This window comes from Melospiza melodia, chromosome 30, assembly GCF_035770615.1.
Source record: "Melospiza melodia melodia isolate bMelMel2 chromosome 30, bMelMel2.pri, whole genome shotgun sequence".
Taxonomy (NCBI): domain Eukaryota; kingdom Metazoa; phylum Chordata; class Aves; order Passeriformes; family Passerellidae; genus Melospiza; species Melospiza melodia.
Window position 1 is genome coordinate 2195749 of NC_086223.1, and position 14696 is coordinate 2210444.

At 49.4% G+C, this 14696-nt stretch overlaps 1 protein-coding gene and 1 long non-coding RNA gene across 8 annotated transcripts; one reads left to right on the forward strand and one right to left on the reverse strand.

Moving 5' to 3' along the window:
• The first annotated feature begins 509 nt into the window (after positions 1 to 509).
• GSDMA (gasdermin A) lies at positions 510 to 13295 on the forward strand. 7 transcript variants are annotated; one of them, XM_063178859.1, is made up of 11 exons: positions 8236 to 8392; positions 8525 to 8599; positions 9473 to 9733; positions 9897 to 10092; positions 10329 to 10494; positions 10567 to 10660; positions 11039 to 11092; positions 11321 to 11475; positions 11668 to 11818; positions 12546 to 12619; positions 12760 to 13295. In XM_063178859.1, the coding sequence occupies exons 3-11, from the start codon at positions 9514 to 9516 to the stop codon at positions 13030 to 13032; spliced, it is 1383 nt and encodes a 460-aa protein (XP_063034929.1). In that variant the 5' UTR covers positions 8236 to 8392; positions 8525 to 8599; positions 9473 to 9513; the 3' UTR covers positions 13033 to 13295. The 7 variants fall into 7 exon arrangements, with proteins under 7 accessions (XP_063034931.1, XP_063034927.1, XP_063034926.1 ...); XM_063178861.1 differs by lacking the exons at positions 8236 to 8392; positions 8525 to 8599 and adding an exon at positions 510 to 664; XM_063178857.1 differs by lacking the exons at positions 8236 to 8392; positions 8525 to 8599; positions 9473 to 9733; ... (6 more) ...; positions 12546 to 12619; positions 12760 to 13295 and adding exons at positions 544 to 664; positions 2922 to 3148; positions 3316 to 3511; ... (5 more) ...; positions 6434 to 6507; positions 6636 to 7426.
• On the reverse strand, positions 9965 to 14582 carry LOC134430954 (uncharacterized). The gene is made up of 3 exons (XR_010030922.1): positions 14472 to 14582; positions 13490 to 13570; positions 9965 to 10078 (listed from the first exon to the last, which is right to left on the reverse strand). It is a non-coding gene; the product is annotated as an uncharacterized LOC134430954 (long non-coding RNA).
• Between the last annotated feature and the right edge of the window lie 114 nt (positions 14583 to 14696).

Sequence of the window (14696 nt, forward strand, 5' to 3'; positions counted from 1 at the left end):
ACCCTCACAGAGAGGAATTTCTTCCCTCCTGAGTCCATTTCTCCATCTGTCAAAGAACAGCAGCATTACATGGCTTGATAACGTTGCACCATGGAAGGATGGAATGGTTTTGTTTGAAGGGACCTTAAAGCCATCCAGTCCCACCTGCTGCCAGGGGCAGGGACACATTCCTGTTCAGTCTGATGTTGGACAGCTCCAGCCATGGGCTTACATCTCTTACATCTGTAGAATTTTGAGTTATCCACAGCCCCTATCACAGAATCTGCTCGAGGAAGACTCACACAAGCAATGGCCATTCTGAGGAAATGGAACACTGGGGAGGAGGATGGTGAGTTGCTCCAACTGAGAATAACTCTGGGGAATAAGAACTCAGGTGTGAACAGCCAGGGAACCACCAGCATGGATCAGATCTAACACTGCCCCTGCCCAGGTGTTGCTTCCAGGAACCTACTTCAGCAAGAAAAGTCAACTTACTCTTTGCTCTGTGTTTGTGCAATGGGGCAAGCTTCCCATCGTGGCAACTCACGGCTCCCGTACTTAGCAAACACTTCCCCACCTTTGGCAGAGAGCCAGAGAACTTGTCCCCAGTCCTGCTGCTCTCCAGAGGCCACACCACCTTGGCAGCCCCACGGTCTGCTCTGCACACCCACCACCCCACAAACAGGTAAGTGCATCATCCCAGAGCTTGGGTAGAGCTCTTGGGTAGAGAAGGTTGGTGGGAGCTCTCTGTTAAGTGCTCTTGTTTAGTTTTTCTTCTCTTCTTGGAGACCTTCAAGGAAAGAGCTCAGAAGGGCTAATAACATTGAGCACTGGCAGCTATTTGTCTTTGGAATGGTTTAAACTCCAAGAGAGCAGGGTTAGATGGGGTATTGGGAAGGAATTCCTGTATGGTCAGGCACCGGCACACTGCCACACCGGCACACTGCCACACCGGCACACAGCCCTGGAAGTGTCCAAGGCCAGGGCTTGGAGCAACCTGGGATAGTGGAAGGTGTCCCTGACCATCTTAGGGAGAGGAATGGGATGAGCTTTAAGGTCCCTTCCCATCCAAACCGTTCTGGATTGTTCAATTTCTCCTCTCCAGCTCGTTCCCATAAAGAATCAGAAAAGTGAAACTGAAACTTTTTCATAAAAAGAAGCTGTGTCAGAAAGGAAACTGGGATTTCCTTCTGGCCCTCAAACACCAGCTCTCCCCTGTAGACCACCAGGGCCTGCCCAATAAGGCTGGGCTGATTTCTCTTTATTTTCGGGGACATTTGCCCCTAAGATCAGCATCCTCAGACTGTGCCAGCTCTGCTCTCTCTGCACAATCACTGAGGCTCAACAGCAAAGGGGGACAAGGTCAAACAACCCACAGCTCCTGCTGCTTTTTCTCCAAATATGCCCTGAAACAATTGTCATGGTTTGGGCCTGGCAGAGCCAGAGCCCCCGTGAGTATACCTTCTCCCTGGTGTCTGCTGTGAGATGTGACCAGGAATAAGCAAAGCAGGCTCCAGCTTAAACATAAAGAAAACATTATTACCTAAACTACAAGAAAAGAAAGAGGGAAAAAAACTATAAGAGAAAAATATTGAAAACATTACAAAAAAAACCTTTCCTCCTCCCCACCACCAAAATTTCCCAATCCGATACATTCCCCGCAAAATCACCAACTGCCCAGTCTGGCACCACCCTTTTGGATATTCAAACTTCAGTCCATGAAGAGGAGAGGAGTCTTTCTTGCACCACAGGCTTCCCCTGGAAACACACTGAAACTCATGTGCTTCCCTGTCACTCAGCACCGCCCGGAAAGTCCTTCTGCCCCTTGTGACGTCTTCCTTCCATGCTCAGTGCTCTCACCACTGGCATGGACCAGAGCTGCTTTTAGGATTGTCTTTTAAGGATGCCTAGTCTCACTCCAAAAAGGCACAGTCCCTGCTTTGGGACATCTGTCCCCCCCATTTTTATCCAACCCCCTGGGGCCGAGGGGTCCCCACAATGAACCCTTCTGGTTCTGAGGCACTGCCTCCCCCTAAATGCAGTCTCTGTGTCACAGGAATAAAACTGGTTCAGTCTATGGCTACACAAGAAAAGTCCAGCCAAAAGGCCACTCCAATCATCTCTCCCCACTCAGCCAAGCTATTTCACATCCTTCAGGCCAGGTCCTTGTCTCATCTCATCTCTTATCTCCCTTCTTATTCAGCTCCGAGGAGGATCAGCATTTTTGCAGGGTCCCAGTCATGAAAGAAAGGGGTTAAAAATTTCAGTCTCTGCCTGTCCCAGAACTCCGGCACTCCCACACTCGCTGCTGCTCCGGCCGGGCACCTCCTCCCTCGCTGCATTCCCCTCCCTTCTCCTCCTGGGCCGGCTGATATCACATTCGTCCTCGACGCTGGCTCTCCCTCTCTCTCTCCAGGGGGGGGGGGAATGGCTGCCCGATGTTTATTGGGGCTCCTCCACCCTTCCATCCTCCAGGGCCTCCTCACCTCCCCCATCTCTGTCCAGGCCCAGGCCTACCACATGGCTGCCCCTCCCCTGCCCAGCAGCAGCGGCTGGGGCTGGACCGGGGAAGGGACATCCGTCCTCTTTCCCTCGAAGTCCCAAGAGAGCCTCACAGGGCAAAAGCTCTGCTTTTAACCTCTGTGTGTTCTCAGAGGTGTGTCCAAAACCCCACTGGCTACACCAGGTGCCAATATCAAAATCCAAGCACCCATTGGTTTGACCACAGCATCCCAGAATTCCCACTTCTTCCTGGTCGAACCACCACAACAATCCTGTGAAAATTGTGTCCTCGGATAATGTGAGTCATTACTTTGAAATCTTCTTAATAGATAAAGTCAGGCTTTGTTACAACATTCTGCTAATATTTCAAGTAATTCAGCTTAGCTGTGTTCCCTCTTTCCCAAGGCATAAATCTACTTGGTTTTCCTTCAAAATTTCAGCCACAGAATGTTTACAAAGCTCACCAAATTCATCGCAAATCAAATGGATCCGAGAAAAAAATTGGACCCTGTCGAGAGCATTGCAGACCATGAGCACTTCAGGCCTCTATGTCTACTGATACAAAAGAGAAAATCAAAACGCATATTCCACTCAGCTCCCTACTACCAGTGGACAGGGTTCACACTGGATGATGTGCTGCTGCCTGGAGAAGATAGTAAAACCATAGGTAAAACTCACATTTTTCAATCTAAAGACCACCAGTTCTATAGATAATGTGTTTGGGTCATTTGTGGCTGAACTCTACCATGTTCCAGCTTTCATGTGTGTGTGTGATATAATTATAGTGTTGAGTCTGTGTAATCCTGCTTAAGATAATGCATGGAATTATTTCAGAGTCCCTCCATCAAGATTCCAACCAATTTACTATCACAAAAACCAGTGCTGACCAGGTTGAGGGTCATGCCAGTGCTCCTTTGGGCCCTGTAAATGCAGAAGTGGAAATAGGTGCCTCCTCCTTGAATGTCTTTTCCATTAAGCTACAAAAGAAGAGGATCCCATTGCAATCACTGGAGGCACTGAGAAAAAAAAGGTAAGGCATGACAAAGGGAGCACACACACTCCAATCATCCCCCTCCAGCACACACCAGCTCAATAATGGGGTTTCAACAGCCAAAAGCAAAGATTAAGAACTTTGGGCAATTATTTCCCCTCATTAGGCCAAAGACTGGATATCGGTGCATGGGAAAATGATTGGCATCTGACTCCATTGATTCAGAAGTGCTGAACAATTGCTTTATTAAAACTATACTATATTACATTATATACTATTTTAAAGAGATACTATACTATACTACATACTTGCTTACTATATAATACTAACTAACTAACTAACTAACTAACTAGAAAAACCCGTGACTCTCTGCCCAGAGTCCCGACACAGCTGTGGATCCAATTGGACCATGAATCCAAACAACCATCACCAGAATGCAATCAAGCAATCACCGTGGGTAAACAATCTCCATACCACATTCCACGGGGGCACAAACACAGGCAGTGAATGAGAAAAAACTACTTTCTCTTGTTCTCTCTGTGCTTCTTCAGGAAAAACCCTGAGATAGAGAATTTTGTCTCTCTGTTCAGAGAATGTGAATGCCTCAACTGGAGCTACAAGTTCACCCCTGAACCTCCTCTTCTACAGCCTGAGCACCCCCAGCTGCGTCAGCTGCTCCTGGTGCTCCAAACCCTTTCCATACTTTTCCTCTTTTAGACAAATCAACATGAATCATTCCCTCATCCAACAACTCCAGAGAACAAACATCGATCTGTACATGGTCACGGAAATCCTCGAAGCCTCAGAGGAGACTAACTACACAGCATCCACCATGGCAGAAGGGGGCTTTAATATCCTATGTCACATCAAACTTCTTGTAAAGGTTTGGCTTTTCCTCTCCTTTGTTCCCCAACAGCTGCACCCAGCTGTTCTAACTGGTTGTTTTCCTTCACCAGGGCACCAGAGAGAACAAACAAAGCATAGTCATACCCAAGGGCTGCACACTGGCCTTCAGGATCGTCCCGCTATACATTAGAGATGGAAAATGGAGTAAGTAACTTCCAGAAATGACAGACTTCTCCCTTCTGGAAATAGTGCACAAGAAGATGATCCTAGGAAGTATCACTGTGCTCCAGATACAGCCTCATATTGTCTGCAAGGACATGGAGGCAGTGCGAGGGACTGAAATCAGCTGGGGGAGGTCAGACAGCCCATGCTAGGTCAAAGAACTACACAGGAAAAATGCTGTTTGGGGAGGGATTAGTAAAGAAAGAAGGAAGTCTTAGATCTATATTTCAGGAGCTGCAGAGCTCCTGTTGATAAATGGCATGGAGAACAGAGTTTGGGTGTCCCTTCTCTTCCCTTCCTGAGAAGAAAAGAGTCAAGGACAAAACTGGGTGGGTAACCAACAGTGGGAAGACTGGTTTAGAACACCATAAATGTCCTTTTTATCCTTCTGCAGATATGAAGCATTTTGAAATTGAAGAATCTGCCGGATTTGGTAAGTAATATACTTTCAAAACTGCCACTTGCACAACTTTTGTCTGCTTTGGGTAAGATGGAATCTCCCAGCATTAAACAACAGGAGAGATGCATTTGCCGCTTCTCGGAGACATCACAACTGCCCAAATTCCATATTGCTTCAAAAACACTCAGAGAAGGGTTTCATACTCTGGGTTTAGAGCTGCCTGTGCACTCCATGTTCAGAAGTGACAGATTTGGATTCATTCTGGTTTGCAGTTCCCATGTCAGGGAGAGCAGAATTAGGACCGGGGCTGGCAGAAGTTGAAATCCGCTGTCGAATCTTCTCTGAGTTGTCTCCTGACCTGCTGCTCATCATCTTAAACACCATCAAAGCTGTGATGACAGATGAGAACCTCCTTCAAGAGCTCAGCCAGAAAGTAAGTGAAGCTTTTACTGACACAATTTATAAACACAGACACATCCACACCACTCCTCCTGTCCCACAAATCACCTGCCCTGTACAACAATTAGCCATCCAAAATTCCCTCTCTCAGCACATCTCCCTGCTAAGGAGAAGCAGCAGCCTTGGCCCTCAAATCCTGACATTTCTTTTCCTTCTTCCCCACAGATGGAAGAAGTTGCTGAGCAAAATGATGGTTACGAGCTGAAAACCGAAAGCCCAGATTTAAAAGAAATCTTCAGAACCTTGCAGCAATCCCCAAGACCTCATCTCCTTCAGCTGGCAGAAGGAATCACCTACGTCCTTGATGCTTTGCAGGGTGAGGCTTTGGGGCTTCAGGAGGGAAATCAAGGCAGGGATGACTCCCACTCCTGCCATTCTCTCATTCCTTCCTCTCATACTCCTCCTCCTCCTCCTCAAGTGGAATCAACATTCTAATCCCACGGAGGGGAGAGGAGAGAAACCCCCTCTGCACCCAGCCAGGGCTCCCTGCTCCCTCAGTTCTGGCCACAGCTTCCTCCCAAGGGCCAGCCCACATCTCTGCTCTGCTGACCAGCAACACGACCCAGGCCAATGGCTGGAGCTGTGTCTGGGACAGCTGGGTTGGATACCAGGGACAGGTTCTTATCCCTGAGGGGGCTCAGGCACTGAACAGACTCCCCAGGCAATGGTCACAGCCCCAAGGCTGACACAGCTCCAGCAGGGCTTGGACAACACCCTCAGCACAGGGTGGGGCTGTTGGGGTGTCTGTGCAGGGACAGGAGTTGCACATCAGTTATCCTTTTAGATCCCTTCCAACTCCACATTCCATATGGGATATTGTGAGTAACAGCCCAATCACTCTCACTGTGAGCCTGCACAAACCTTTTCTATTAAACCATCCAAAGAACTTTGACCAAACAAACATTTCCTACAAGAAATAATCACCCTTCCCATCCTCTTCACTCTTTCCCATCCCGCTCACCAGTCCCAGCCCACCAGCAACCTCCATCACCTTGCTGGGAGGTTTTGGATCCAAACCCAGTTTATTTCTGCAGAGTTAACAGAGGATCAGCTGCTGCTGCTGCTGGAATCCTTGGAAAGGAAGATTGTGTCCCAACAGCTGAACCTGGTGAGAACACAAATCACAACTTTCAAGGGGGCACAGACTATTTTAATTCTAGCAACATTCCCATAATGATGACACAAGCTGACAACTGATTGAAATTCTGATTTTGGTTTTTTGTTGTTCCTGTGAAGGTTGCAAATCTCCTGGAACATGACAAGGTGAAGAGGAAGGGGACTTTCCTTGTGGACGCCAGGCAGCTCTTGCCACACGAGGAGGACCAGATGTTAACCATTGCCCTGGTGGAGCTGAGTGGAGTGCAGCTCCAGGAAGATGGATCAGTTATCCCTAGGGATAAACCCTTTGAGGCCATGGCAGCCCTGTTAGTGGCCCTGTATGCCCTCAACCTCCTGAGTGGCTTGCAGATACACGTGGCCCTGCCCAGGGATCCCTTACTCGAGATGTTGGAAGGCTTTGTGCGGCAAAAACAAAATTAAGGCAAGAAAACTCAATATGGTTGCTAAAGGCTGGATATCAAAGTGGATTTGTCTGTCTGTCTCCCCATGAATGCAGAAAGACAACAGGAAAATCCAAAAGCCTAAAGAATCACAGGCCTGGCACCAGTGCTTCATGTAATCCTGCTTCTCTCAAAATGCTGCTGCTGCTGCTGCTGCAATCAGTAAATGGGAAAGGGAAGGGCAAAGGGAATGGAAAGGAAAATGCAAAGGAAAAGGGAGGAAATGAAAAGGAAACAAAAGCCAAAAGGAACATCAGCAGTGGTTCACTTACTCCGGTCCCTCTGTGTTTCAGCATGGGATCCATGAACTGCTGGTGTCAGGAAGGTGGGGAAATCCCAGAGGTTTCACTGACACCTCCCTGGTGCCATCTCCCTGAGATGCTTGAGGGACACGGGTAGCACTTCAGAGCAATACTACAATACTCTCATTATCACTTGATCAATAAAGAGCAGCTTCTTGCTAAGCAACTTGGTGGTCTCAAAGACTGTTTCTTAATTTTGTGTCTTTTCTGTCCCATGGCACACCTAACAACCTCAGGATTGAGGCTGTACCAGAAATAAGGGCCCTTGATGTGGACACAGCAGTCTCATGTAGAGAACTTTCTAAAATAAAGTGTGAATATTTTTATTACTCCTTCTAACAGAGTTCTAACAGACACTAATAAAAATAAAGTATTCAGGTAAAAAACTTGTGCTTGAGTCCTGGAATCATCACATGGATGGCTTTTGCTGTCAAACAAGCACAGCAATGTACCCAGGAGACATGGAATGGCTCGGGTTTGAAGGCACCTTAAGGCTCCAGGGCCATTCTCACCCCCTGCCATGGGCAGGGACACCTTCCACCAGCCCAGGCTGATCCAAGCCACATCCAACCTGGCCTGGAACACTCCCAGGGATGGGGCAGCCTCATTTTCTCTGGGAAACCTGTTCTGGGGCCACACCACCTCACAGAGAGGAATTTCTTGTCAATATCCCCTCCTGAGTTCATTTCTCCATCTGTCAAAGAACAGCAGTGTTACATGGCTCTATAAAACTGAATACACAAGGATGGAATGGCTTTGTCTGAAGGGACTTTAAAGCCACCCAGTCCCACCTGCTGCCAGGGGCAGGGCACATTCCTGTCCAGTCCAGTCTGGGACACTTCCAGCACTGGATTTACATGTCCTACACCTGTAGAAGTTCCAGTAACCCTGTAACAGACTGTGCTCAATGAGTAAAAAGGAAGCGTTACGTAAGCAACGGCCAATTTGTGGAAGCGGAACACGGGTGGTGAGGATGTAAAATTGCTGAAGTGATGTCACAGCTGGGAACAGCTCCTGATAAACTGCTGGGGAATGCCAGGGTTCTTCCAGCACAGATTGGGTCTAACACTGTTAGATTGGGTCTAACACTGCTCCTGCCCAGGTGCTGCTTCAGGGAACCCCTGTTTGCAAGGTAAGAGAAATCAGTTTACTCTTTGCTCTGGCGTTGTGGTGGTGCGAGCTTCCTGTGCGACTCACGGCTCCCGTACGTAGCAAACACTTCCCCACCTCTGAGCAGAAGGGAAACCAGAGATTTTCTCCCCAGTCCTGCTGCTCTCCAGAGGCCACATCACCTCAGCACCCCAGGGTCTGCTCTGCACACCCACCACCTCACAAACAGGTAAGTGCCTCATCCCAGAGCTTGGGTAGAGGAGAAGGTTGGTGGGAGCTCTCTGTTAAGTGCTCTTGTTTAGTTTTTCTTCTCTTCTTGGAGACCTTCAAGGGAATGAGACACCTGCAAGGGCTACTAAACTTGAGCATACAAGGCTGTTTGTCTTTGGAATGGTTTAAATTGAAACAGGGTAGCATTAGATGGGATATTGGGAAGAAATCCCTCTGAGGATGCTGCGGCTCCAGAACAGGATGCCCAGATAAGCTGTGGCTGCCCCATCCATGGAAGTGTTTCTAACCAGGTTGGACAGGGCTTGGAGCAGCCTGGGAGAGTGGAATGTGTACCTGGCCATGGCAGGGGGGATAATGCGAGGAGCCTTAAGGTCCCTTCCCATCAATATCAGGCTTGATTGCCCAATTTCCCCTCCCCACCTTCTTCCCATAAAACAGCAGAAAGTTGAAACTGATAAAAAACAAGCTGTCTGAGAAAACAAACAGGGATTTCCTGCTGGCTCTCAAACACCAGCTCTCCCTTGCAGACTACCAGGGCCTGCCCAATGAGGCTGGGCAGGGTAGGTGTCTCTCTGTTTTGGGGGACATTTGTCTCCAAAATCAGCATCCTGAGGGTCTGCCAGCTGTGCTCTCTCTGCACAATCACTGAGGCTCAACAGCAAAGGGGGACAAGGCCAAACAACCCACAGCTCCTGCTGCTTCCTCTTAAAAGACTCCCTGAAACAACCCTGTGAAACTTGTGTCCTTGGACAGTGAGGGGGATTTTGAGGCATTATTTTGAAATCTTCTCAATCATTAAGTCACACTTTGTTACAATGTCCTCCTATTATTTCAAGTAATTCAGCTTAGCTTGTGTTCCCTCTTTCTCAAGGCACAAATCCACTTGGCTTCAAAACCTCAGCCACAGCCAGAATGTTTAAAAAACTCACCAAATTCATTGTAAATCAAATGGATCCGTGCAAAGAATTGGATCCTGTTGAGAGCATCGTACACAATGAGCACTTCAGGCCTCTCTATCTACTGAAAAAAAAAAGCAAACCAAAAACTGTATTTCATCGAGCTCCCTACTACCAGAGAACAGGCTTCACACTGGATGATGTGCTGCTGCCTGGAGAAGATGGTACAAGCATAGGTAAAACCCAAATTTATCAATATGAATTTATCAAATATCACAGAAATTATTTTTGAACTCTTTGTGGCTGAACTGCACCCATTTCCAGCTTTGTTGTGTATTAGATACTTACAGTGCTGAGTCTTTGTAGGGCTGTTTAAGATAATCCATGGAATTGTTTCAGAGTCACTCCATCAAGAGTCCAGCCAATTCACTCTCACAAAAGTCAGTGCTGACCAAGCTGATGGAGGTCTCAACATTTCATTTGACCCTACAAATGTGGAGCTGAAAGGAGGTGCCTCCTTGTCCAAAGAGTTTTCCATTACGCCACAGAAGAAGAGCATATCACAGCAATACCTGGAGGCACTGAGAAAAGAAAGGTAAGGAATGAGAAAGGGATCAGACATTTCCAGGCATCTCCCTCCAGCACACACCAGGTCAACAATGAGTTTTCACAGCCAAAACCCAAGATTAAAACCTCAGGACATGAACTTCCTCTAATTAGGCCAGGTTAGACAGGAAATGAGTGACAAGTTCCCCCATACAGGCTTAGCCCTCCCAGATGCCTCAGCTGCTCCTGGTGCTCCAAACCCTTCCCATCCTTTTCCTCTTTTAGGGAAATCAACATGGATCACTCCTTCATCCGACAGCTCCAGAGAACAGACATCAGGCTGTACGTGGTCACTGAAACCCTCGAGGCCTCAGAGGAGGCCGTGTACAAGGAATCCACCAAGGCAGACGGGGGCTTCAAGGCCAAATTTTATGCTTCACTTTGTGCACAGGTTTGGCTTCTCCCTCCTTGCTTCCCCAACACCTGCACCCAGCTGTTCTGACAGGCTGTTTTCTTTATGCAGAGCAACAGGGAGGACAAACAAAGCATAGTGATACCCAAGGGCTGCACTCTGGCCTTCAGGACCATCCCACTGCACATTAGAGATGGAAAATGGGGTAAGCAACTTCCAGAAATGACCAAGTTGTCCATTCCAGAAGAGGAAGAACATTTTATGAAGCACCTCAGAGCTACCTTCAGCTTGTCTGCAGACAGGAGGAGGCAATGTGAGAGACAGAAATCACCTGGGGGAGGTCAGATAAACCATACAAGTTCAAAGATGCTCTTTGGAGAGGGGACAGTAAAGAAAGGAAAGAAGGAAGGAAGGCTCAGATCCACGTTTCAGGAGGTGCAGAGCTCCTTATGATAAATGGCACAGAGAGCAGAGTTTTGGTGTTTCTTTTCCTTTCCTACTCAGAAGAGCCAGGGAGGAAGCTGAGGGGGTGACCACTACTGGGAAGGCTGGTATAAAAAAGTGTTGTTTTGTCCTCTTTTAGATCTGGATTACTTCCCAGCAGAAGCTGTGAGAAGCCAAGCTTATATAGCTGATGGTAAGGAATGTATTTTACTGCTTCCACTCTCACAACTTTTGGCTGCTTTGGGTAAGATGGAATCTCCCAGCATAAAGCAAACAACCAGGAGAGATGGATTTGCATCTTCCCTGAGACACCACAATTGCCCAAATTCGATATCAAATGAGTGTTTCAAACTCTGGGTTTAGACCTGCCACTGAGCTCCTAGAACTCAAGTGACAGATTTGGACTCATTCTGGTTTGCAGGTCCCTCAGCAGGAAAATTAGGAGAAGTCAGGACAGAAGTTCGTTATTCCTGCCGAATTTTCCCCGAGTTGTCTCCTGACCTGCTGCTCATCATCTTAAACACCATCAAAGCTGTGATGAGAGATGAGAACCTCCTTCAAGAGCTCAGCCAGAAAGTAAGTGAAGCTTTTACTGACACAATTTATAAACACAGACACATCCAGGACCACTCCTCCTGTCCCACAAGTCACCTGCCCTGGGCCACAACTGCCCATCCAAAATTCCTTCTCTCAGCACAGCTCCCTGCTCAGGACAAGCAGCAGCCTCTGCCCTCAAATCCTGATATTTCTTCTCCTTGTTACCCACAGATGGAAGAGGTTCTTGAGGAAAATGATGGTTATGAGCTGAAAACTGAAAGCCCAGATTTAAAAGAACTCTTCAGCACCTTGCAGCAATCTCCAAGGCATCATCTCCTTCAGCTGGCAGAAGGAATCACCTACGTCCTGGATGCTTTGCAGGGTGAGGCTTTGGGGCTTCAGGAGGGAAATCAAGGCAGGGATGACTCCCACTCCTGCCATTCTCTCATTCCTTCCTCTCATACTCCTCTTCCTCCTCCTCCTCCTCTTCAAGGGGAATCAACATGAAAGTCCCACAGAGGGGAGAGGAGAGAAACCCCCTCTGCACCCACCCAGGGCTCCCTGCTCCCTCAGTTCTGGCCACAGCTTCCTCCCAAGGGCCAGCCCACATCTCTGCTCTGCTGACCAGCAACACGACCCAGGCCAATGGCTGGAGCTGTGTCTGGGACAGCTGGGTTGGATACCAGGGACAGGTTCTTATCCCTGAGGGGGCTCAGGCACTGAACAGACTCCCCAGGCAATGGTCACAGCCCCAAGGCTGACACAGCTCCAGCAGGGTTTGGACAACACCCTCAGCACAGGGTGGGGCTGTTGGGGTGTCTGTGCAGGGACAGGAGTTGCACATCAGTTATCCTTTTAGATCCCTTCCAACTCCACATTCCATATGGGATATTGTGAGTAACAGCCAGATCACTCTCACAGGGAGCCTGCACAAGTCATTTCTATTAAAACATCCAAAGAACTTTGACCAAACAAACATTTCCTACAGGAAATGATCACCCTTCCCATCCTCTTCACTCTTTCCCATCCTGCTCACCAGTCCCAGCCCACCAGCAACCTCCATCACCTTGCTGGGAGGTTTTGGATCCAAACCCAGTTTATTTCTGCAGAGTTAACAGAGGATCAGCTGCTGCTGCTGCTGGAATCCTTGGAAAGGAAGATTGTGTCCCAACAGCTGAACCTGGTGAGAACACAAATCACACTTGGCTCCCTTCAAGGGGAAGCAGGGGCTATGTTAATTCTAGCAACATTTCCATAATGATGACACAAGGTGACAATTGATTGAAAATCTGATTTTGCTTTTTTTTTGTTGTTGCTGTGAAGGTTGAAAATCTCCTGAAACATGACCTGGATAAGGAGAAGGAGACTTTTCTTGTGGATGCCAGCGTGCTCTTCTCACAGGAGGAGGACCAGATGTTAACCATTGCCCTGGTGGAGCTGAGTGGAGTGCAGCTCCAGGAAAATGGATCAGTTATCCCTAGGGCTCAACCCTTCGAGGCCATAGCTGCCCTGTTTGTGGCCCTGTATGCCCTTAACTTCCTGAGTGGCTCCAGGTCCCTGGCCCAGCCCACAGAACCCCTCGGTGAGGTCTTGTGAAATCTCTGCTAACAAGCCAGTTTTCTCTCCCAACACCATCCTTGTTAATAATCAAGGCTGATTTGGCTGGCAAAAGGAAATTTAAGGCAGGAAATTCACTATGGGTACTAAAGGTTGGATGTCAAAGTGGATTTGTTTCACTGACACCTCCCTGGTCCCAGCATTGCCATCATCCCTGAGATGTTCAATGGACACATGGAGCATTTTGGAGCAATCATACTCTCGTTATCACTCTATAAATAAAGAAGATTTTTGATACATAATTGGGTGTTGTCAAAGTCAATTTCTTAATTTTGTGTGGTTTTGGTTCCACAGCACATCTGACAAGCTTGGCATACTATATGAAAAATACAGGCACTTAGCCCTGGGGGAAAGTCAGGGGGGTCCCTCAGGCTGTGAGACCCGGGGAGGGTCTCTGGAGGCCATGGGTGCCTGCAGCAAGAGCAGCACTACTCACCTGCGTGGGGACTGATGGCTCTGGGAGCACCAGCGACCAGGCTCTGCCTTGCAACAGCTACGAGGGGAGCCCAGCTCCAACCTGGAACCACCATGAGACCCTCAGGCCCCAGTCCCAGACCAGGCCCCTCACAGAACTCCCAGCTTCAACCTGGCCCCTCATGAGACCCCTGCTCCCAGCTCCCTCCTCACTCACGGGATTCCCGATCCCAGCCCAGCCCCTCACAGGGTCCCCAAGCCCACAAGGGACCCTTTGCAGGGTCCCCGGTCCCAGACCGACCCCACATGGACCACAAGGGACCCCTCAGAGAATCCCCGATCCCAGCCCAGCCCCTCATGAGACCCCTCAGAGAATCTCCGATCCCAGCCCAGCCCCTCATGGGACCCCTCAGAGAATCTCCGATCCCAGCCCAGCCCCTCATGAGACCCCTCAGAGAATCTCCGATCCCAGCCCAGCCCCTCATGGGAGCCCTCACGGGTTCCCCCACCTTGTCCCAGCCCAGCCCCTCACGGGAGCTCTCAGAAAATCCCCGGTCCCAGGCCGGCCCCTCACGGGGACGCTTCACGGGCTGTCCCCTCACAGACAAGCCCCTCAAGAGACCCTCCACGGGGTGCCCCCTCACAGACAAGTCCCTCACGACGGGACACTTCATGGGACCCCCGACCTTGTCCTAGTGCGGTCCCTCACGGGACCCCTCACAGAATTTCCAGTCCCAGCCCAGCCCCTCATGGGACCCTTCACGGGAGTCCCGACCTGGCCCCAGCCCGGCCCCTCACAGAATCCCCGATCCCAGCCCGGCCCCTCACGGGACTCTTCACGGGATCCCCCTCACAGACAAGCCCCTTTCACGGGATCCCCCCTCACAGACAAGCCCCTTTCACGGGATGCCCCCTCACAGACCAGCTCCTCACGGGATCCTTCACGGGATCTCCCCTCATGGACAAGCCCCTCACGGGACCTTTACGGGATGCCCCTCACATACCAGCTCCTCACGGGTCCCTTCACGGGATGCCCCCTCATGGACAAGCCCCTCACGGGACCTCAGCGAAGACTCGCTCGCGCCCCCAAAAGGCGGGAACAGCTCAGCACCCGGCGGAAACCCCCGAAAGCTCTACGGAGATTCCCGAAGGAGAGAGCGAAAGAAGCCGATCGTCACCGGAACCTTCCGAGAGGGCTCGACGATAACGCCCGAAAATGCGGACGAAAA

What these genes read in the sequence shown, in the direction of transcription:
- GSDMA (XM_063178857.1), top strand. Translation starts at nt 2,929, where the DNA reads ATGTTTACAAAGCTCACCAAATTCATCGCAAATCAAATGGATCCGAGA. An exon ending in GAGGCACTGAGAAAAAAAAG is followed by an intron (nt 3,512 to 4,189) that starts GTAAGGCATGAC and finishes TTCCTCTTTTAG; the next exon opens with ACAAATCAACATGAATCATT. An exon ending in TGAAGAATCTGCCGGATTTG is followed by an intron (nt 4,974 to 5,212) that starts GTAAGTAATATA and finishes TCTGGTTTGCAG; the next exon opens with TTCCCATGTCAGGGAGAGCA.